The sequence below is a fragment of the Chiloscyllium plagiosum genome, unplaced genomic scaffold (genome assembly GCF_037043375.1).
Source record: "Chiloscyllium plagiosum isolate Xiang-an unplaced genomic scaffold, Cpla_swu_hap1 HiC_scaffold_233, whole genome shotgun sequence".
NCBI lineage: Eukaryota > Metazoa > Chordata > Chondrichthyes > Orectolobiformes > Hemiscylliidae > Chiloscyllium > Chiloscyllium plagiosum.
The window spans coordinates 307-22,869 of record NW_028270372.1 but is presented as its reverse complement, the minus strand read 5'-3'; the positions used below and the strand labels follow the sequence as shown (position 1 = coordinate 22,869).

The 22,563-nt window shown below is 58.3% G+C and overlaps 1 protein-coding gene across 1 annotated transcript in view; it reads right to left on the bottom strand.

Moving 5' to 3' along the window:
• The window catches only part of LOC148133650 (putative RNA-binding protein 23), a gene marked incomplete at its 3' end in the record, with an annotated part of 90,580 nt that extends 69,642 nt beyond the window's left edge, over positions 1 to 20,938 (bottom strand). Inside the window, exon 1 of the mRNA XM_087985761.1 lies at positions 20,754 to 20,938. Coding sequence (XP_087841887.1) covers positions 20,754 to 20,938 — 185 coding nt within the window. The remainder of the gene's footprint in view (positions 1 to 20,753) is intronic.
• Positions 20,939 to 22,563: the final 1,625 nt, after the last annotated feature.

The following is a 22,563-nucleotide window of genomic DNA, read 5'->3' as shown; positions in this document are numbered from 1 at the left end:
TGTACAGATATCTCACTGAGAGAGAGAGAGAGAGGACTGAGAGACACCAGACAGTGTACAGATATCAACCTGAGAGAGAGGGGACTGAGAGACACCAGACAGTGTACAGATATCATCCTGAGAGAGAGGGGACTGAGAGACACCAGTCAGTGTACAGATATCTCCCTGAGAGAGAGAGAGGGGACTGAGAGACACCAGTCAGTGTACAGATATCTCCCTGAGAGAGAGAGAGGGGACTGAGAGACACCAGTCAGTGTACAGATATCTCCCTGAGAGAGAGAGAGGGGACTGAGAGACACCAGTCAGTGTACAGATATCTCCCTGAGAGAGAGGGGACTGAGAGACACCAGTCAGTGTACAGATATCGGACAGAGAGAGGGGACTGAGAGACACCAGTCAGTGTATAGATCCCTCCCTGAGAGAGAGAGGGGACTGAGAGACACCAGTCAGTGTATAGATCCCTCCCTGAGAGAGAGAGGGGACTGAGAGACACCAATCAGTGTACAGATATCTCCCTGAGAGAGAGGGGACTGAGAGACACCAGTCAGTGTACAGATATCTCCCTGTGAGAGAGAGAGGGGACTGAGAGACACCAGTCAGTGTACAGATATCTCCCTGAGAGAGAGAGGGGACTGAGAGACACCAGTCAGTGTACAGATATCTCCCTGAGAGAGAGAGGGGACTGAGAGACACCAGTCAGTGTACAGATATCTCCCTGAGAGAGAGGGGACTGAGAGACACCAGTCAGTGTACAGATATCTCCCAGAGAGAGAGAGGGGACTGAGAGACACCAGTCAGTGTACAGACATCTCCCTGAGAGAGAGGGGACTGAGAGACATCAGTCAGTGTACAGATATCTCCCTGAGAGAGGGGGGACTGAGAGACACCAGTCAGTGTACAGATATCTCCCTGTGAGAGAGAGGGGTCTGAGAGACACCAGTCAGTGTACAGGTATCTCCCTGAGGGAGAGAGGGGTCTGAGAGACACCAGTCAGTGTACAGATCCCTCCCTGAGAGAGAGGGGGGACTGAGAGACACCAGTCAGTGTACAGATATCTCCCTGAGAGTGAGCGAGGGGACTGAGAGACACCAGTCAGTGTACAGATATCTCCCTGAGAGAGAGAGAGGGGACTGAGAGACACCAGTCAGTGTATAGATATCTCCCAGAGAGAGAGGGGACTGAGAGACACCAGTCAGTGTACAGATATCTCCCTGAGAGAGAGGGGGGACTGAGAGATACCAGTCAGTGTACAGATATCTCCCTGAGAGAGAGCGGAGGGATTGAGAGACACCAGTCAGTGTACAGATATCTCCCTGAGTGAGAGAGGGGACTGAGAGACACCAGTCAGTGTACAGATATCTCCCTGAGAGAGAGAGGGGGGACTGAGAGACACCAGTCAGTGTACAGATATCTCCCTGAGGGAGAGAGGGGGGACTGAGAGAGACCAGTCAGTGTACAGATATCTCCCTGAGAGAGAGGGGGACTGAGAGACACCAGTCAGTGTACAGATGTCTCCCTGAGAGAGAGGGGACTGAGAGACACCAGTCAGTGTACAGATATCTCCCTGAGAGAGAGAGAGAGGGGACTGAGAGACAACAGTCAGTGTACAGATATCTCCCTGAGAGAGAAAGAGGGGACTGAGTGACACCAGTCAGTGTACAGATATCTCCCTGAGAGAGAGAGACAGGGGACTGAGAGACACCAGTCAGTGTACAGATATCTCCCAGAGAGAGGGGACTGAGAGACACCAGTCAGTGTACAGATATCTCCCTGAGAGAGCGGACTGAGAGACACCAGTCAGTGTACAGATATCTCCCTGAGTGAGAGGGGCGGAACTGAGAGACACCAGTCAGTGTACAGATATCTCCCTGCGAGAGAGAGGGGACTGAGAGACACCAGTCAGTGTACAGACATCTCCCTGAGAGAGAGGGGACTGAGAGACACCAATCAGTGTACAGACATCGCCCTGAGAGAGAGAGAGGACTGAGAGACACCAGTCAGTGCTCAGATACCTCCCTGAGAGAGAGGGGACTGAGGGACACCAGTCAGTGTACAGATATCTCCCTGAGAGAGAGGGGACTGAGAGACACCAGTCAGTGTACAGATATCTCCCTGAGAGAGAGGGGACTGAGAGACACCAGTCAGTGTACAGATATCTCCCTGAGAGAGAGAGAGGGGACTGAGAGACACCAGTCAGTGTACAGATATCTCCCTGAGAGAGAGAGAGGACTGAGAGACACCAGTCAGTGTACAGACATCTCCCTGAGAGAGAGAGGGGACTGAGAGACACCAGTCAGTGTACAGATATCTCCCTGAGAGAGAGGGGGACTGAGAGACACCAGTCAGTGTACAGATATCTCACTGAGAGAGAGAGAGAGAGGACTGAGAGACACCAGACAGTGTACAGATATCAACCTGAGAGAGAGGGGACTGAGAGACACCAGACAGTGTACAGATATCATCCTGAGAGAGAGGGGACTGAGAGACACCAGTCAGTGTACAGATATCTCCCTGAGAGAGAGTGAGGGGACTGAGAGACACCAGACAGTGTACAGATATCAACCTGAGAGAGAGGGGACTGAGAGACACCAGACAGTGTACAGATATCAACCTGAGAGAGAGGGGACTGAGAGACACCAGTCAGTGTACAGATATCTCCCTGAGAGAGAGAGAGGGGACGGAGAGACACCAGTGAATGTACAGACATCTCCCTGAGAGAGAGGGGACTGAGAGACACCAGTCAGTGTACAATTATCTCCCTGAGAGAGAGAGGGGGGACTGAGAGACACCAGTCAGTGTTACAGATATCTCCATGACAGAGAGAGGGGACTGAGAGACACCAGTCAGTGTACAGATACCTCCATGAGAGAGAGAGAGAGGGGACTGAGAGACAACAGTCAGTGTATAGATATCTCCCTGAGAGAGAGAGGGGACTGAGAGACACCAGTCAGTGTACAGATATCTCCCTGTGAGAGAGGGGTCTGAGAGACACCAGTCAGTGTACAGATATCTCCCTGAGAGAGAGGGGGGACTGAGAGACACCAGTCAGTGTACAGATCTCTCCCTGAGAGAGAGAGGGGGGACTGAGAGACACCAGTCAGTGTACAGATATCTCCCTGAGAGAGAGAGAGGGGACGGAGAGACACCAGTCAGTGTACAGACATCTCCCTGAGAGAGACGGGACTGAGAGACACCAGTCAGTGTACAATTATCTCCCTGAGAGAGAGAGGGGGGACTGAGAGACACCAGTCAGTGTTACAGATATCTCCATGACAGAGAGAGGGGACTGAGAGACACCAGTCAGTGTACAGATACCTCCCTGAGAGAGAGAGAGAGGGGACTGAGAGACAACAGTCAGTGTATAGATATCTCCCTGAGAGAGAGAGGGGACTGAGAGACACCAGTCAGTGTACAGATATCTCCCTGTGAGAGAGGGGTCTGAGAGACACCAGTCAGTGTACAGATATCTCCCTGAGAGAGAGGGGGGACTGAGAGACACCAGTCAGTGTACAGATATCTCCCTGAGAGAGAGGGGGGACTGAGAGACACCAGTCAGTGTACAGATATCTCCCAGAGAGGGAGAGAGGGGACCGAGAGACACCAGTCAGTGTACAGGTATCTCCCTGAGGGAGAGAGGGGACTGAGAGACACCAGTCAGTGTACAGATCCCTCCCTGAGAGAGAGAGAGGGGACTGAGAGACACCAGTCAGTGTACAGATATCTCCCTGAGAGAGAGAGAGGGGACTGAGAGACACCAGTCAGTGTACAGATATCTCCCTGAGAGAGAGAGAGGGGACTGAGAGACACCAGTCAGTGTACAGATATCTCCCTGAGGGAGAGAGGGGACTGAGAGAGACCAGTCAGTGTACAGATACCTCCCTGAGGGAGAGAGGGGGGACTGAGAGAGACCAGTCAGTGTACAGATATCTCCCTGAGAGAGAGAGGGGACTGAAAGACACCAGTCAGTGTACAGATATCTCCCTGAGAGTGAGAGAGGGGCGACTGAGAGACACCAGTCAGTGTACAGATATCTCCCTGAGAGAGAGGTGGGGGGACTGAGAGACACCAGTCAGTGTACAGGTATCTCCCTGAGAGAGAGAGGAGACTGAGAGACACCAGTCAGTGTACAGATATCTCCCTGAGAGAGAGAGGGGGGACTGAGAGACACCAGTCAGTGTACAGATATCTCCCTGACAGAGAGAGAGGGGGGACTGAGAGACACCAGTCAGTGTACAGATATCTCCCTGAGAGAGAGAGAGGGGACTGAGAGACACCAGTCAGTGTACAGATATCTCCCTGACAGAGAGAGAGGGTGGACTGAGAGACACCAGTCAGTGTACAGATATCTCCCTGAGAGAGAGGGGACTGAGAGACACCAGTCAGTGTACAGATATCGGACAGAGAGAGGGGACTGAGAGACACCAGTCAGTGTATAGATCCCTCCCTGAGAGAGAGAGGGGACTGAGAGACACCAGTCAGTGTATAGATCCCTCCCTGAGAGAGAGAGGGGACTGAGAGACACCAATCAGTGTACAGATATCTCCCTGAGAGAGAGGGGACTGAGAGACACCAGTCAGTGTACAGATATCTCCCTGTGAGAGAGAGAGGGGACTGAGAGACACCAGTCAGTGTACAGATATCTCCCTGAGAGAGAGAGGGGACTGAGAGACACCAGTCAGTGTACAGATATCTCCCTGAGAGAGAGAGAGAGGGGCCTGAGAGACAACAGTCAGTGTATAGATATCTCCCTGAGAGAGAGGGGACTGAGAGACACCAGTCAGTGTACAGACATCTCCCTGAGAGAGAGGGGACTGAGAGACATCAGTCAGTGTACAGATATCTCCCTGTGAGAGAGAGGGGTCTGAGAGACACCAGTCAGTGTACAGGTATCTCCCTGAGGGAGAGAGGGGTCTGAGAGACACCAGTCAGTGTACAGATCCCTCCCTGAGAGAGAGGGGGGACTGAGAGACACCAGTCAGTGTACAGATATCTCCCTGAGAGTGAGCGAGGGGACTGAGAGACACCAGTCAGTGTACAGATATCTCCCTGAGAGAGAGAGAGGGGACTGAGAGACACCAGTCAGTGTATAGATATCTCCCTGAGAGAGAGGGGGGACTGAGAGATACCAGTCAGTGTACAGATATCTCCCTGAGAGAGAGCGGAGGGATTGAGAGACACCAGTCAGTGTACAGATATCTCCCTGAGAGAGAGGGGGGACTGAGAGATACCAGTCAGTGTACAGATATCTCCCTGAGAGAGAGCGGAGGGATTGAGAGACACCAGTCAGTGTACAGATATCTCCCTGAGTGAGAGAGGGGACTGAGAGACACCAGTCAGTGTACAGATATCTCCCTGAGAGAGAGAGGGGGGACTGAGAGACACCAGTCAGTGTACAGATATCTCCCTGAGGGAGAGAGGGGGGACTGAGAGAGACCAGTCAGTGTACAGATATCTCCCTGAGAGAGAGGGGGACTGAGAGACACCAGTCAGTGTACAGATGTCTCCCTGAGAGAGAGGGGACTGAGAGACACCAGTCAGTGTACAGATATCTCCCTGAGAGAGAGAGAGAGGGGACTGAGAGACAACAGTCAGTGTACAGATATCTCCCTGAGAGAGAAAGAGGGGACTGAGTGACACCAGTCAGTGTACAGATATCTCCCTGAGAGAGAGAGACAGGGGACTGAGAGACACCAGTCAGTGTACAGATATCTCCCAGAGAGAGGGGACTGAGAGACACCAGTCAGTGCACAGATATCTCCCTGAGAGAGCGGACTGAGAGACACCAGTCAGTGTACAGATATCTCCCTGAGTGAGAGGGGCGGAACTGAGAGACACCAGTCAGTGTACAGATATCTCCCTGCGAGAGAGAGGGGACTGAGAGACACCAGTCAGTGTACAGACATCTCCCTGAGAGAGAGGGGACTGAGAGACACCAATCAGTGTACAGACATCGCCCTGAGAGAGAGAGAGGACTGAGAGACACCAGTCAGTGCTCAGATACCTCCCTGAGAGAGAGGGGACTGAGGGACACCAGTCAGTGTACAGATATCTCCCTGAGAGAGAGGGGACTGAGAGACACCAGTCAGTGTACAGATATCTCCCTGAGAGAGAGGGGACTGAGAGACACCAGTCAGTGTACAGATATCTCCCTGAGAGAGAGAGAGGGGACTGAGAGACACCAGTCAGTGTACAGATATCTCCCTGAGAGAGAGAGAGGACTGAGAGACACCAGTCAGTGTACAGACATCTCCCTGAGAGAGAGAGGGGACTGAGAGACACCAGTCAGTGTACAGATATCTCCCTGAGAGAGAGGGGGACTGAGAGACACCAGTCAGTGTACAGATATCTCACTGAGAGAGAGAGAGAGAGGACTGAGAGACACCAGACAGTGTACAGATATCAACCTGAGAGAGAGGGGACTGAGAGACACCAGACAGTGTACAGATATCATCCTGAGAGAGAGGGGACTGAGAGACACCAGTCAGTGTACAGATATCTCCCTGAGAGAGAGAGAGGGGACTGAGAGACACCAGTCAGTGTACAGATATCTCCCTGAGAGAGAGAGAGGGGACTGAGAGACACCAGTCAGTGTACAGATATCTCCCTGACAGAGAGAGAGGGTGGACTGAGAGACACCAGTCAGTGTACAGATATCTCCCTGAGAGAGAGGGGACTGAGAGACACCAGTCAGTGTACAGATATCGGACAGAGAGAGGGGACTGAGAGACACCAGTCAGTGGAAAGATCCCTCCCTGAGAGAGAGAGGGGACTGAGAGACACCAGTCAGTGTACAGATATCTCCCTGAGAGAGAGAGGGGTCTGAGAGACACCAGTCAGTGTCCAGATATCTCCCTGAGAGAGAGAGGGGACTGAGAGACACCAGTCAGTGTACAGATATCTCCCTGAGAGAGAGAGAGAGGGGCCTGAGAGACAACAGTCAGTGTATAGATATCTCCCTGAGAGAGAGGGGACTGAGAGACACCAGTCAGTGTACAGACATCTCCCTGAGAGAGAGGGGACTGAGAGACATCAGTCAGTGTACAGATATCGGACAGAGAGAGGGGACTGAGAGACACCAGTCAGTGGAAAGATCCCTCCCTGAGAGAGAGAGGGGACTGAGAGACACCAGTCAGTGTATAGATCCCTCCCTGAGAGAGAGAGGGGACTGAGAGACACCAATCAGTGTACAGATATCTCCCTGAGAGAGAGGGGACTGAGAGACACCAGTCAGTGTACAGATATCTCCCTGTGAGAGAGAGAGGGGACTGAGAGACACCAGTCAGTGTACAGATATCTCCCTGAGAGAGAGAGGGGACTGAGAGACACCAGTCAGTGTACAGATATCTCCCTGAGAGAGAGAGAGAGGGGCCTGAGAGACAACAGTCAGTGTATAGATATCTCCCTGAGAGAGAGGGGACTGAGAGACACCAGTCAGTGTACAGACATCTCCCTGAGAGAGAGGGGACTGAGAGACATCAGTCAGTGTACAGATATCTCCCTGAGAGAGGGGGGACTGAGAGACACCAGTCAGTGTACAGATATCTCCCTGTGAGAGAGAGGGGTCTGAGAGACACCAGTCAGTGTACAGGTATCTCCCTGAGGGAGAGAGGGGTCTGAGAGACACCAGTCAGTGTACAGATCCCTCCCTGAGAGAGAGGGGGGACTGAGAGACACCAGTCAGTGTACAGATATCTCCCTGAGAGTGAGCGAGGGGACTGAGAGACACCAGTCAGTGTACAGATATCTCCCTGAGAGAGAGAGAGGGGACTGAGAGACACCAGTCAGTGTATAGATATCTCCCAGAGAGAGAGGGGACTGAGAGACACCAGTCAGTGTACAGATATCTCCCTGAGAGAGAGGGGGGACTGAGAGATACCAGTCAGTGTACAGATATCTCCCTGAGAGAGAGCGGAGGGATTGAGAGACACCAGTCAGTGTACAGATATCTCCCTGAGTGAGAGAGGGGACTGAGAGACACCAGTCAGTGTACAGATATCTCCCTGAGAGAGAGAGGGGGGACTGAGAGACACCAGTCAGTGTACAGATATCTCCCTGAGGGAGAGAGGGGGGACTGAGAGAGACCAGTCAGTGTACAGATATCTCCCTGAGAGAGAGGGGGACTGAGAGACACCAGTCAGTGTACAGATATCTCCCTGAGAGAGAGAGGGGACTGAGAGACACCAGTCAGTGTACAGATATCTCCCTGAGAGAGAGAGAGGGGGGACTGAGAGACACCAGTCAGTGTACAGATATCTCCCTGAGAGAGAGGGGGGACTGAGAGACACCAGTCAGTGTACAGATATCTCCCTGAGAGAGAGAGGGGACTGAGAGACACCAGTCAGTGTACAGATATCTCCCTGAGAGAGAGAGAGGGGGGACTGAGAGACACCAGTCAGTGTACAGATATCTCCCTGAGAGAGAGAGGGGACTGAGAGACACCAGTCAGTGTACAGATATCTCCCTGAGAGAGAGGGGGGGGACTGAGAGACACCAGTCAGTGTACAGATGTCTCCCTGAGAGAGAGGGGACTGAGAGACACCAGTCAGTGTACAGATATCTCCCTGAGAGAGAGAGGGGACTGAGAGACACCAGTCAGTGTACAGATATCTCCCTGAGAGAGAGAGGGGGGACTGAGACACACCAGACAGTGTACAGATATCTCCCTGAGAGAGAGGGGACTGAGAGACACCAGTCAGTGTAAAGATATCTCCCTGAGAGAGAGAGAGGCGACTGAGAGACACCAGTCAGTGTACAGATATCTCCCTGAGAGAGAGGGGACTGAGAGACACCAGTCAGTGTACAGATATCTCCCTGAGAGAGAGAGGGGACAGAGAGACACCAGTCAGTGTACAGATATCTCCCTGAGGGAGAGAGGGGGGACTGAGAGAGACCAGTCAGTGTACAGATATCTCCCTGAGAGAGAGGGGGACTGAGAGACACCAGTCAGTGTACAGATGTCTCCCTGAGAGAGAGGGGACTGAGAGACACCAGTCAGTGTACAGATATCTCCCTGAGAGAGAGAGAGAGGGGACTGAGAGACAACAGTCAGTGTACAGATATCTCCCTGAGAGAGAAAGAGGGGACTGAGTGACACCAGTCAGTGTACAGATATCTCCCTGAGAGAGAGAGACAGGGGACTGAGAGACACCAGTCAGTGTACAGATATCTCCCAGAGAGAGGGGACTGAGAGACACCAGTCAGTGTACAGATATCTCCCTGAGAGAGCGGACTGAGAGACACCAGTCAGTGTACAGATATCTCCCTGAGTGAGAGGGGCGGAACTGAGAGACACCAGTCAGTGTACAGATATCTCCCTGCGAGAGAGAGGGGACTGAGAGACACCAGTCAGTGTACAGACATCTCCCTGAGAGAGAGGGGACTGAGAGACACCAATCAGTGTACAGACATCGCCCTGAGAGAGAGAGAGGACTGAGAGACACCAGTCAGTGCTCAGATACCTCCCTGAGAGAGAGGGGACTGAGGGACACCAGTCAGTGTACAGATATCTCCCTGAGAGAGAGGGGACTGAGAGACACCAGTCAGTGTACAGATATCTCCCTGAGAGAGAGGGGACTGAGAGACACCAGTCAGTGTACAGATATCTCCCTGAGAGAGAGAGAGGGGACTGAGAGACACCAGTCAGTGTACAGATATCTCCCTGAGAGAGAGAGAGGACTGAGAGACACCAGTCAGTGTACAGACATCTCCCTGAGAGAGAGAGGGGACTGAGAGACACCAGTCAGTGTACAGATATCTCCCTGAGATTGAGGGGGACTGAGAGACACCAGTCAGTGTACAGATATCTCACTGAGAGAGAGAGAGAGAGGACTGAGAGACACCAGACAGTGTACAGATATCAACCTGAGAGAGAGGGGACTGAGAGACACCAGACAGTGTACAGATATCATCCTGAGAGAGAGGGGACTGAGAGACATCAGTCAGTGTACAGATATCTCCCTGAGAGAGAGAGGGGGGACTGAGAGACACCAGTCAGTGTACAGATATCTCCCTGAGAGAGAGAGGGGACTGAGAGACACCAGTCAGTGTACAGATATCTCCCTGAGAGAGAGCGGACTGAGAGAGACCAGTCAGTGTACAGATATCTCCCTGAGAGAGAGAGGGGGGACTGAGAGACACCAGTCAGTGTACAGATATCTCCCTGAGGGAGAGAGGGGGGACTGAGAGACACCAGTCAGTGTACAGATATCTCCCTGCGAGAGAGGGGGGACTGAGAGACACCAGTCAGTGTACAGATATCTCCCTGAGAGAGAGAGAGGGGACTGAGAGACACCAGTCAGTGTACAGATATCTCCCTGAGAGAGAGAGAGAGGACTGAGAGACACCAGTCAGTGTACAGATATCTCCCTGAGAGAGAGGGGGACTGAGAGACACCAGTCAGTGTACAGATATCTCCCTGAGAGAGAGAGAGGGGACTGAGAGACACCAGTCAGTGTACAGATATCTCCCTGAGAGAGAGAGAGGACTGAGAGACACCAGTCAGTGTACAGATATCTCCCTGAGAGAGAGAGAGGGGACTGAGAGACACCAGTCAGTGTACAGATATCTCCCTGAGAGAGAGAGGGGACTGAGAGACACCAGTCAGTGTACAGATATCTCCCTGAGAGAGAGAGGGGACTGAGAGACACCAGTCAGTGTACAGATATCTCCCTGAGAGAGAGAGGGGGGACTGAGAGACACCAGTCAGTGTACAGATATCTCCCTGAGGGAGAGAGGGGGGACTGAGAGACACCAGTCAGTGTACAGATATCTCCCTGAGAGAGGGTGAGAGGTGGGGTGGGGGGTACTGAGAGATACAAGGAAGGGTACACTGTCCGTCAGAGGGACAGAGACTGATTGCTGATCAGTTAATGTTGGGCTGACCTGGTGCGAGACGCAGGACTGACACTTCGGGCCTCACTTACACCGGGCTCTCGAGAAATGCTGGAAAACAGATGAGGAGGCAAATTGGTCAGGAAACAGGACCCCAGCAAACAGACATCTCACTCTGGACTGTCCCTGTCCCTGGGATGGGGGGGACAGTGTAGAGGGAGCTTTACTCTGTATCTAACCCCGTGCTGTCCCTGTCCCTGGGATGGGGGGACAGTGTAGAGGGAGCTTTACTCTGTATCTAACCCCGTGCTGTCCCTGTCCCTGGGATGGGGGGGACATTGTAGAGGGAGCTTTACTCTGTATCTAACCCCGTGCTGTCCCTGTCCCTGGGATGGGGGAGACAGGGTAGGGGGAGCTTTACCCTGTATCTAACCCCGTGCTGTCCCTGTCCCTGGGATGGGGGGACAGTGTAGAGGGAGCTTTACTCTAACCCCGTGCTGTCCCTGTCCCTGGGATGGGGGGGGACAGTGTAGAGGGAGCTTTACTCTGTATCTAACCCCGTGCTGTCCCTGTCCCTGGGATGGGGGGGTGACAGTGTAGAGGGAGCTTTACTCTGTATCTAACCCCGTGCTGTCCCTGTCCCTGGGATGGGGGGACAGTGTAGAGGGAGCTTTACTCTGTATCTAACCCCGTGCTGTCCCTGTCCCTGGGATGGGGGAGACAGGGTAGAGGCAGCATTACTCTGTATCTAACCCCCTATCCCTCAGCCAGATTGATGTGGGGAGAGGGGGGTGCTCGGTGTGTGATGTGGGGGGGGGAGGGGGTGCTCGGTGTGTGATGTGGGGGTGAGGGGGGTGCTCGGTGTGTGATGTGGGGGGTGAGGGGGGTGCTCGGTGTGTGATGTGGGGGGTGAGGGGGTGCTCGGTGTGTGATGTAGGGGGTGAGGGGGGTGCTCGGTGTGTGATGTGGGGGTGAGGGGGGTGCTCGGTCTGTGATGTGGGGGGTGAGGGGGGTGCTCGGTGTGTGATGTGGGGGGTGAGGGGGGTGCTCGGTGTGTGATGTGGGGGGGTGAGGGGGGTGCTCGGTGTGTGATGTGGGGGTGAGGGGGGTGCTCGGTCTGTGATGTGGGGGGTGAGGGGGGTGCTCGGTGTGTGATGTGGGGGGTGAGGGGGGTGCTCGGTGTGTGATGTGGGGGGTGAGGGGGGTGCTCGGTGTGTGATGTGGGGGGTGAGGGGGGTGCTCGGTGTGTGATGTGGGGGGTGAGGGGGGTGCTCGGTGTGTAATGTGGGGGGAGGGGGGTGCTCGGTGTGTGATGTGGGGGGTGAGGGGGGTGCTCGGTGTGTGATGTGGGGGTGAGGGGGTGCTCGGTATGTGATGTGGGGGGTGAGGGGGTGCTCGGTGTGTGATGTGGGGGTGAGGGGGTGCTCGGTGTGTGATGTGGGGGGTGAGGGGGGGTGTTCGGTGTGTGATGTGGGGGGTGAGGGGGTGCTCGGTGTGTGATGTGGGGGGTGAGGGGTGTGCTCGGTGTGTGATGTGGGGGGTGAGGGGGGTGTTCGGTGTGTGATGTGGGGGGTGAGGGGGTGCTCGGTGTGTGATGTGGGGGGTGAGGGGAGTGCTCGGTGTGTGATGTGGGGGGTGAGGGGGTGCTCGGTGTGTGATGTGGGGGGTGAGGGGTGTGCTCGGTGTGTGATGTGGGGGGTGAGGGGGGTGTTCGGTGTGTGATGTGGGGGGTGAGGGGGTGCTCGGTGTGTGATGTGGGGGTGAGGGGGTGCTCGGTGTGTGATGTGGGGGGAGGGGGGTGCTCGGTGTGTGATGTGGGGGGTGAGGGGGGTGCTCGGTGTGTGATGTGGGGGTGAGGGGGGTGCTCGGTGTGTGATGTGGGGGGCTGAGGGGGTGCTCGGTGTGTGATGTGGGGGTGAGGGGGGTGCTCGGTGTGTGATGTGGGGGGGTGAGGGGGTGCTCGGTGTGTGATGTGGGGGGTGAGGGGGGTGCTCGGTGTGTGATGTGGGGGGTGAGGGGGGTGCTCGGTGTGTGATGTGGGTGTGAGGGGGGTGCTCGGTGTGTGATGTGGGGGGTGAGGGGGGTGCTCGGTGTGTGATGTGGGGGGGTGAGTGGGGTGCTCGGTGTGTGATGTGGGGGGTGGGGGGTGCTCGGTGTGTGATGTGGGGGTGAGGGGGGTGCTCGGTGTGTGATGTGGGGGGTGAGGGGGTGATCGGTGTGTGATGTGGGGGGTGAGGGGGTGCTCGGTGTGTGATGTGGGGGGTGAGGGGGTGCTCGGTGTGTGATGTGGGGGGGTGAGGGGGGTGCTCGGTGTGTGATGTGGGGGGTGAGGGGGGTGCTCGGTGTGTGATGTGGGGGGGTGAGGGGGGTGCTCGGTGTGTGATGTGGGGGGTGAGGGGGGTGCTCGGTGTGTGATGTGGGGGTTAGGGGGGTGCTCGGTGTGTGATGTGGGGGGTGAGGGGGGTGCTCGGTGTGTGATGTGGGGGTGAGGGGGGTGCTCGGTGTGTGATGTGGGGGGTGAGGGGGGTGCTCGGTGTGTGATGTGGGGGGGTGAGGGGGGTGCTCGGTGTGTGATGTGGGGGGTGAGGGGGGTGCTCGGTGTGTGATGTGGGGGTGAGGGGGGTGCTCGGTGTGTGATGTGTGGGGTGAGGGGGGTGCTCGGTGTGTGATGTGGGGGGTGAGGGGGGTGCTCGGTGTGTGATGTGGGGGGTGAGGGGGTGCTCGGTGTGTGATGTGGGGGTTGAGGGGGGTGTTCGGTGTGTGATGTGGAGGGTGAGGGGGGTGCTCAGTGTGTGATGTGGGGGGGTGAGGGGGTGCTCGGTGTGTGATGTAGGGGGTGAGGGGGGTGCTCGGTGTATGATGTGAGGGGTGAGTGGGGTGTTCGGTGTGTGATGTAGGGGGTGAGGGTGGTGCTCGGTGTGTGATGTGGGGGGGTGAGGGGGTGCTCGGTGTGTGATGTGGGGGGTGAGGGGGGTACTCGGTGTGTGATGTGGGGGGTGAGGGGGTGCTCGGTGTGTGATGTGGGGGTGAGGGGGTGCTCGGTGTGTGATGTGGGGGGAGTGTGGTGCTCGGTGTGTGATGTGGGGGGTGAGGGGGGTGCTCGGTGTGTGATGTGGGGGGTGAGGGGGTGTTCGGTGTGTTATGTGGGGGGTGAGGGGGGTGCTCGGTGTGTGATGTGGGGGGTGAGGGGGGTGCTCGGTGTGTGATGTGGGGGTGAGGGGGGTGCTCGGTGTGTGATGTGGGGGGTGAGGGGGTGCTCGGTGTGTGATGTGGGGGGTGAGGGGGTGTTCGGTGTGTTATGTGGGGGGTGAGGGGGGTGCTCGGTGTGTGATGTGGGGGGTGAGGGGGTGCTCGGTGTGTGATTTGGGGGGTGAGGGGGGCGCTCGGTGTGTGATGTGGGGGGTGAGGGGGTGTTCGGTGTGTGATGTGGGGGTGAGGGTGTGCTCGGTGTGTGATGTGGGGGTGAGGGGGTGCTCGGTGTGTGATGTGGGGGGTGAGGGGGTGCTCGGTGTGTGATGTGGGTGGTGAGGGGGTGCTCGGTGTGTGATGTGTGGGGGTGAGGGGGTGCTCGGTGTGTGATGTGGGGGGGTGAGGGGGGTGCTCGGTGTGTGATGTGGGGGTGAGGGGGGTGCTCGGTGTGTGATGTGGGGGTCAGGGGGTGCTCGGTGTGTGATGTGGGGGGAGGGTGGTGCTCGGTGTGTGATGTCGGGGGTGAGGGGGTGTTCGGTGTGTGATGTGGGGGGTGAGGGGGTGTTCGGTGTGTGATGTGGGGGGGTGAGGGGGGTGCTCGGTGTGTGATGTGGGGGGGTGAGGGGGGTGCTCGGTGTGTGATGTGGGGGGTGAGGGGGTGCTCGGTGTGTGATGTGGGGGTGAGGGGGTGCTCGGTGTGTGATGTGGGGGGGTGAGGGGGGTGCTCGGTGTGTGATGTGGGGGTGAGGGGGTGCTCGGTGTGTGATGTGGGGGGTGACGGGGTGCTCGGTGTGTGATGTGGGGGGTGAGGGGGTGTTCGGTGTGTGATGTGGGGGGTGAGGGGGTGCTCGGTGTGTGATGTGGGGGGTGAGGGTGTGCTCGGTGTGTGATGTGGGGGGGTGAGGGCGTGCTCGGTGTGTGATGTGGGGGTGAGGGGGGTGCTCGGTGTGTGATGTGGGGGTGAGGGGGTGCTCGGTGTGTGATGTGGGGGGTGAGGGGGTGCTCGGTGTGTGATGTGGGGGGTGAGGGGGTGCTCGGTGTGTGATGTGGGGGGTGAGGGGGTGCTCGGTGTGTGATGTAGGGGGTGAGGGGGTGCTCGGTGTGTGATGTGGGGGCGAGGGGGGTGCTCGGTGTGTGATGTGGGGGGTGAGGGGGTGCTCGGTGTGTGATGTGGGGGTGAGGGGAGCGCTCGGTGTGTGATGTGGGGGGTGAGGGGGTGCTCGGTGTGTGATGTGGGGGGTGAGGGGGGTGCTCGGTGTGTGATGTGGGGGGTGAGGGGGTGCTCGGTGTGTGATGTGGGGGGGTGAGGGGGTGCTCGGTGTGTGATGTGGGGGGAGGGGGGTGCTCGGTGTGTGATGTGGGGGGGTGAGGGGGTGCTCGGTGTGTGATGTGGGGGTGAGGGGGGTGCTCGGTGTGTGATGTGGGGGGGTGAGGGGGTGCTCGGTGTGTGATGTGGGGGGAGGGGGTGCTCGGTGTGTGATGTGGGGGTGAGGGGGGGTGCTCGGTGTGTGATGTGGGGGGTGAGGGGGGTGCTCGGTGTGTGATGTGGGGGGTGAGGGGGGTGCTCGGTGTGTGATGTGGGGGGTGAGGGGGGTGCTCGGTGTGTGATGTGGGGGGTGAGGGGGTGCTCGGTGTGTGATGTGGGGGGTGACGGGGCGTTCGGTGTGTGTTGTGGGGGGTGAGGGGGTGCTCGGTGTGTGATGTGGGGGGTGAGGGGGTGTTCGGTGTGTGATGTGGGGGGTGAGGGGGGTGCTCGGTGTGTGATGTGGGGGGTGAGGGGGGTGCTCGGGTGTGATGTGGGGGGTGAGGGGGTGCTCGGTGTGTGATGTGGGGGGTGAGGGGGTGCTCGGTGTGTGATGTGGGGGGTGAGGGGGGTGCTCGGTGTGTGATGTGGGGGGTGAGGGGGTGCTCGGTGTGTGATGTGGGGGGTGAGGGGTGTGCTCGGTGTGTGATGTGGGGGGTGAGGGGGGTGCTCGGTGTGTGATGTGGGGTGTGAGGGGGGTGCTCGGTGTGTGATGTGGGGGGTGAGGGGGGTGCTCGGTGTGTGATGTGGGGGGTGAGGGGGTGTTCGGTGTGTGATGTGGGGGGTGAGGGGGGTGCTCGGTGTGTGATGTGGGGGGTGAGGGGGGTGCTCGGTGTGTGATGTGGGGGGTGAGGGGGGTGCTCGGTGTGTGATGTGGGGGTGAGGGGGGTGCTCGGTGTGTGATGTGGGGGTGAGGGGGGTGCTCGGTGTGTGATGTAGGGGGTGAGGGGGGTGCTCGGTGTGTGATGTGGGGGGTGAGGGGGTGCTCGGTGTGTGATGTGGGGGGTGAGGGGGTGCTCGGTGTGTGATGTGGGGGGTGAGGGGGGTGCTCGGTGTGTGATGTGGGGTGTGAGGGGGGTGCTCGGTGTGTGATGTGGGGGGGTGAGGGGGTGCTCGGTGTGTGATGTGGGGGGTGAGGGGGTGCTCGGTGTGTGATGTGGGGGGTGAGGGGGGTGCTCGGTGTGTGATGTGGGGGTGAGGGGGGTGCTCGGTGTGTGATGTGGGGGGTGAGGGGGTGCTCGATGTGTGATGTGGGGGGTGAGGGGGTGCTCGGTGTGTGATGTGGGGGGTGAGGGGGTGCTCGGTGTGTGATGTGGGGGGTGAGGGGGTGCTCGGTGTGTGATGTGGGGGTGAGGGGGGTGCTCGGTGTGTGATGTGGGGGTGAGGGGGGTGCTCGGTGTGTGATGTGGGGGTGAGGGGGGTGCTCGGTGTGTGATGTGGGGGTGAGGGGGTGCTCGGTGTGTGATGTGGGGGGGTGAGGGGGTGCTCGGTGTGTGATGTGGGGGGTGAGGGGGTGCTCGGTGTGTGATGTGGGGGTGAGGGGGGTGCTCGGTGTGTGATGTGGGGGGTGAGGGGGTGCTCGGTGTGTGATGTGGGGGGGTGAGGGGGTGCTCGGTGTGTGATGTGGGGGTGAGGGGGTGTTCGGTGTGTTATGTGGGGGGTGAGGGGGGTGCTCGGTGTGTGATGTGGGGGTGAGGGAGTGCTCGGTGTGTGATGTGGGGGTGAGGGGGTGCTCGGTGTGTGATGTGGGGGGAGGGTGGTGCTCGGTGTGTGATGTGGGGGGTGAGGGGGGTGCTCGGTGTGTGATGTGGGGGGTGAGGGGGTGCTCGGTGTGTGATGTGGGGGTCAGGGGGTGCTCGGTGTGTGATGTGGGGGGAGGGTGGTGCTCGGTGTGTGATGTCGGGGGTGAGGGGGTGCTCGGTGTGTGATGTGGGGGGGTGAGGGGGTGCTCGGTGTGTGATGTGGGGGGTGAGGGGGTGCTCGGTGTGTGATGTGGGGGGTGAGGGGGGTGCTCGGTGTGTGATGTGGGGGGAGGGTGGTGCTCGGTGTGTGATGTGGGGGGTGAGGGGGGTGCTCGGTGTGTGATGTGGGGGGTGAGGGTGTGCTCGGTGTGTGATGTGGGGGGGTGAGGGGGTGCTCGGTGTGTGATGTGGGGGGTGAGGGGGTGCTCGGTGTGTGATGTGGGGGGAGGGTGGTGCTCGGTGTGTGATGTCGGGGGTGAGGGGGGTGCTCGGTGTGTGATGTGGGGGGTGAGGGGGTGCTCGGTGTGTGATGTGGGGGGTGAGGGGGGTGCTCGGTGTGTGATGTGGGGGGTGAGGGGGGTGCTCGGTGTGTTATGTGGGGGGTGAGGGGGGTGCTCGGTGTGTGATGTGGGGGGTGAGGGGGGTGCTCGGTGTGTGATGTGGGGGGGTGAGGGGGTGCTCGGTGTGTGATGTGGGGGGTGAGGGGGGTGCTCGGTGTGTGATGTGGGGGGTGAGGGGGGGTGCTCGGTGTGTGATGTGGGGGGAGGGTGGTGCTCGGTGTGTGATGTGGGGGGTGAGGGGGGTGCTCGGTGTGTGATGTGGGGGGTGAGGGTGTGCTCGGTGTGTGATGTGGGGGGGTGAGGGGGTGCTCGGTGTGTGATGTGGGGGTGAGGGGGGTGCTCGGTGTGTGATGTGGGGGGTGAGGGGGTGCTCGGTGTGTGATGTGGGGGGAGGGGGGTACTCGGTGTGTGATGTGGGGGGTGAGGGGGTGCTCGGTGTGTGATGTGGGGGGGTGAGGGGGTGCTCGGTGTGTGATGTGGGGGGGTGAGGGGGTGCTCGGTGTGTGATGTGGGGGGGTGAGGGGGTGCTCGGTGTGTGATGTGGGGGGTGAGGGGGGTGCTCGGTGTGTGATGTGGGGGGTGAGGGGGGTGCTCGGTGTGTGATGTGGGGGGTGAGGGGGGGTGCTCGGTGTGTGATGTGGGGGGGTGAGGGGGTGCTCGGTGTGTGATGTGGGGGGTGAGGGGGGTGCTCGGTGTGTGATGTGGGGGGTGAGGGGGGTGCTCGGTGTGTGATGTGGGGGGTGAGGGGGGTGCTCGGTGTGTGATGTGGGGGGTGAGGGGGGTGCTCGGTGTGTGATGTGGGGGGTGAGGGGGGTGCTCGGTGTGTGATGTGGGGGGGTGAGGGGGTGCTCGGTGTGTGATGTGGGGGGGTGAGGGGGTGCTCGGTGTGTGATGTGGGGGGGTGAGGGGGTGCTCGGTGTGTGATGTGGGGGGTGAGGGGGGTGCTCGGTGTGTGATGTGGGGGGTGAGGGGGGTGCTCGGTGTGTGATGTGGGGGGTGAGGGGGGGTGCTCGGTGTGTGATGTGGGGGGTGAGGGGGGTGCTCGGTGTGTGATGTGGGGGGGTGAGGGGGTGCTCGGTGTGTGATGTGGGGGGTGAGGGGGGTGCTCGCTGTGTGATGTGGGGGGTGAGGGGGGGTGCTCGGTGTGTGATGTGGGGGGTGAGGGGGTGCTCGGTGTGTGATGTGGGGGGGTGAGGGGGTGCTCGGTGTGTGATGTGGGGGGTGAGGGGGGTGCTCGGTGTGTGATGTGGGGGGGTGAGGGGGGTGCTCGGTGTGTGATGTGGGGGGTGAGGGGGGTGCTCGGTGTGTGATGTGGGGGGGTGAGGGGGTGCTCGGTGTGTGATGTGGGGGGTGAGGGGGTGCTCGGTGTGTGATGTGGGGGGGTGAGGGGGTGCTCGGTGTGTGATGTGGGGGGTGAGGGGGGTGCTCGGTGTGTGATGTGGGGGGTGAGGGGGGTGCTCGGTGTGTGATGTGGGGGGTGAGGGGGGGTGCTCGGTGTGTGATGTGGGGGGGTGAGGGGGTGCTCGGTGTGTGATGTGGGGGGTGAGGGGGGTGCTCGGTGTGTGATGTGGGGGGTGAGGGGGGTGCTCGGTGTGTGATGTGGGGGGTGAGGGGGTGCTCGGTGTGTGATGTGGGGGTGAGGGGGGGTGCTCGGTGTGTGATGTGGGGGGGTGAGGGGGTGCTCGGTGTGTGATGTGGGGGTGAGGGGGGGTGCTCGGTGTGTGATGTGGGGGTGAGGGGGTGCTCGGTGTGTGATGTGGGGGGTGAGGGGGGTGCTCGGTGTGTGATGTGGGGGGTGAGGGGGTGCTCGGTGTGTGATGTGGGGGTGAGGGGGGTGCTCGGTGTGTGATGTGGGGGTGAGGGGGGTGCTCGGTGTGTGATGTGGGGGGGTGAGGGGGTGCTCGGTGTTTGATGTGAACTCACCTGATTGTATTTTCTGTCTTGTGGTCTCTTCTTCTGAATATTTTTCCCTGGGTCAGTTTGGGGAGAAGAAAATGACATTAAATTCTCGCATTAAATTCTCGCATTTGTCCCAATCCATGAACCAGGGATAGTCCGCACTGAGGGAGCAGGTCCTGTCGGAGGGTCAGTGCTGAGGGAGTGGGCACTGTCGGAGGGTCAGTGCTGAGGGAGTGGGCACTGTCAGAGAGTCAGTGCTGAGGGAGTGCCGCACGGTCGGAGGGTCAGTGCTGAGGGAGTGCCGCACTGTCGGAGGGTCAGTGCTGAGGGAGCGGGCACTGTCGGAGGGTCAGTGCTGAGGGAGCAGGCACTGTCGGAGGGTCAGTGCTGAGGGAGTGGGCACTGTCGGAGGGTCAGTGCTGAGGGAGTGGGCACTGTCAGAGAGTCAGTGCTGAGGGAGTGCCGCACGGTCGGAGGGTCAGTGCTGAGGGAGTGCCGCACTGTCGGAGGGTCAGTGCTGAGGGAGCGGGCACTGTCGGAGGGTCAGTGCTGAGGGAGTGGGCACTGTCGGAGGGTCAGTGCTGAGGGAGTGGGCACTGTCGGAGGGTCAGTGCTGAGGGAGTGGGCACTGTCGGAGGGTCAGTGCTGAGGGAGTGCCGCACTGTCGGAGTGTCAGTGCTGAGGGAGTGGGCACTGTCGGAGGGTCAGTGCTGAGGGAGTGGGCACTGTCGGAGGGTCAGTGCTGAGGGAGTGCCGCACTGTCAGAGGGTCAGTGCTGAGGGAGCAGGCACTGTCGGAGGGTCAGTGCTGAGGGAGTGCCGCACTGTCGGAGGGTCAGTGCTGAGGGAGTGGGCACTGTCGGAGGGTCAGTGCTGAGGGAGCGGGCACTGTCGGAGGGTCAGTGCTGAGGGAGTGGGCACTGTCGGAGGGTCAGTGCTGAGGGAGTGGGCACTGTCGGAGGGTCAGTGCTGAGGGAGCGGGCCCTGTCGGAGGGTCAGTGCTGAGGGAGTGGGCACTGTCGGAGGGTCAGTGCTGAGGGAGTGGGCACTGTCGGAGGGTCAGTGCTGAGGGAGTGGGCACTGTCGGAGGGTCAGTGCTGAGGCAGAGCTGTTCCTCAGGGCATGTATTTGAGGAAGTGCCTCCTGCTGGCTGTGTGCTGCATTGCGAGTTGAATGTTGACGTCCATTTCAATGGGAATCTTCTGTTGGGAATCTGGTTTTGGGAAAGTACTTGCGACTGGGCCGTGCGATGCCGGCTTGGACAGGAGGCGGAGAAGGTGGGTGACTTGAGTATCGTGTGGTTAGTTTGTGGTTGACAGGCTTTGCCTCTTGTCGCCCTGAAATCCTTTGTACCTCTTTCTTGTATGGAGCCTCCAACATCGCCTCAATCACTAGGTCAAAGTCGTCTGAGCTCATCGTCGTTTATTCTGCTGCAGTGTCTCACTTCCTAAAGCGACACAGAGAGGAAGTTATTCGAGCACAAAGTTCCCCTCCATCTGGCCGCGGCGGTAAACCTTGTTTGAATGTGTCTCTGAGACCCCCAGTAACACAGACCGAATCATCTCGATCCAGAGAAATACCCTGTCCCCCAGCAGGACCGGCCCAGCAGAGGTGAGGGCACAGTGCGAGTTCTCAGCATTGCCTCTGGACTCGAAAAGGTCTCATGGTTTCAGATGAAACATGGAATAATAACTCCTGGTGTTTACAATGTCCCATTGGATGACAAAGTGGTCATCCTCCATTTCTACAACACTGAGAGAGAGCACTGAGGGTAAAAACGGTGGATCACAGCTCTGGGTAGGGGATATTACCGTCCACCATCAACTGTGGCTCAGCACCAATATTCATGACCGTGCTGGTCAGGTCTGCAAAGACAGAGCTGTGAGACGGGGTCTGCGGCAGGGGCTGAGGGAAACTTACCCAACCTCATCCTTACCAATCTGCCACCTGCTCTGACAGTATCACTAAGGGTGAGTCTGAGCCCTGCCAGTGATACATAAACCCCCCCCTGAACCCCTCGATTAGATTCCAGTCTGTAACTCCCTCCCGGGGTATCTGTTATTCTGTATATAAACCCCACCCCGAACCCCTCGATTAGATTCCAGTCTGTAACTCCCTCCCGGGGTATCTGTTATTCTGTATATAAACCCCACCCTGAACCCCTCGATTAGATTCCAGTATGTAACTCCCTCCCCGGGGTATCTGTTATTCTGTATATAAACCCCACCCCGAACCCCTCGATTAGATTCCAGTCTGTAACTCCCTCCCGGGGAGCTGTTATTCTGTATATAAACCCCACCCCGAACCCCCCGATTAGATTCCAGTCTGTAACTCCCTCCCGGGGTATCTGTTATTCTGTATATAAACCCCACCCCGAACCCCTCGATTAGATTCCAGTCTGTAACTCCCTCCCGGGGAGCTGTTATTCTGTATATAAACCCCACCCCGAACCCCCCGATTAGATTCCAGTTTGTAACTCCCTCCCGGGGTATCTGTTATTCTGTATATAAACCCCACCCCGAACCCCTCGATTAGATTCCAGTCTGTAACTCCCTCCCCGGGGAGCTGTTATTCTGTATATAAACCCCACCCCGAACCCCCCGATTAGATTCCAGTTTGTAACTCCCTCCCGGGGTATCTGTTATTCTGTATATAAACCCCACCCTGAACCCCTCGATTAGATTCCAGTCTGTAACTCCCTCCCGGGGTATCTGTTATTCTGTATATAAACCCCACCCCGAACCCCTCGATTAGATTCCAGTCTGTAACTCCCTCCCGGGGAGCTGTTATTCTGTATATAAACCCCACCCCGAACCCCTCGATTAGATTCCAGTCTGTAACTCCCTCCCGGGGTATCTGTTATTCTGTATATAAACCCCACCCCGAACCCCCCGATTAGATTCCAGTCTGTAACTCCCTCCCGGGGTATCTGTTATTCTGTATATAACCCCCACCCCGAACCCCACGATTAGATTCCAGTCTGTAACTCCCTCCCGGGGTATCTGTTATTCTGTATATAAACCCCACCCCGAACCCCTCGA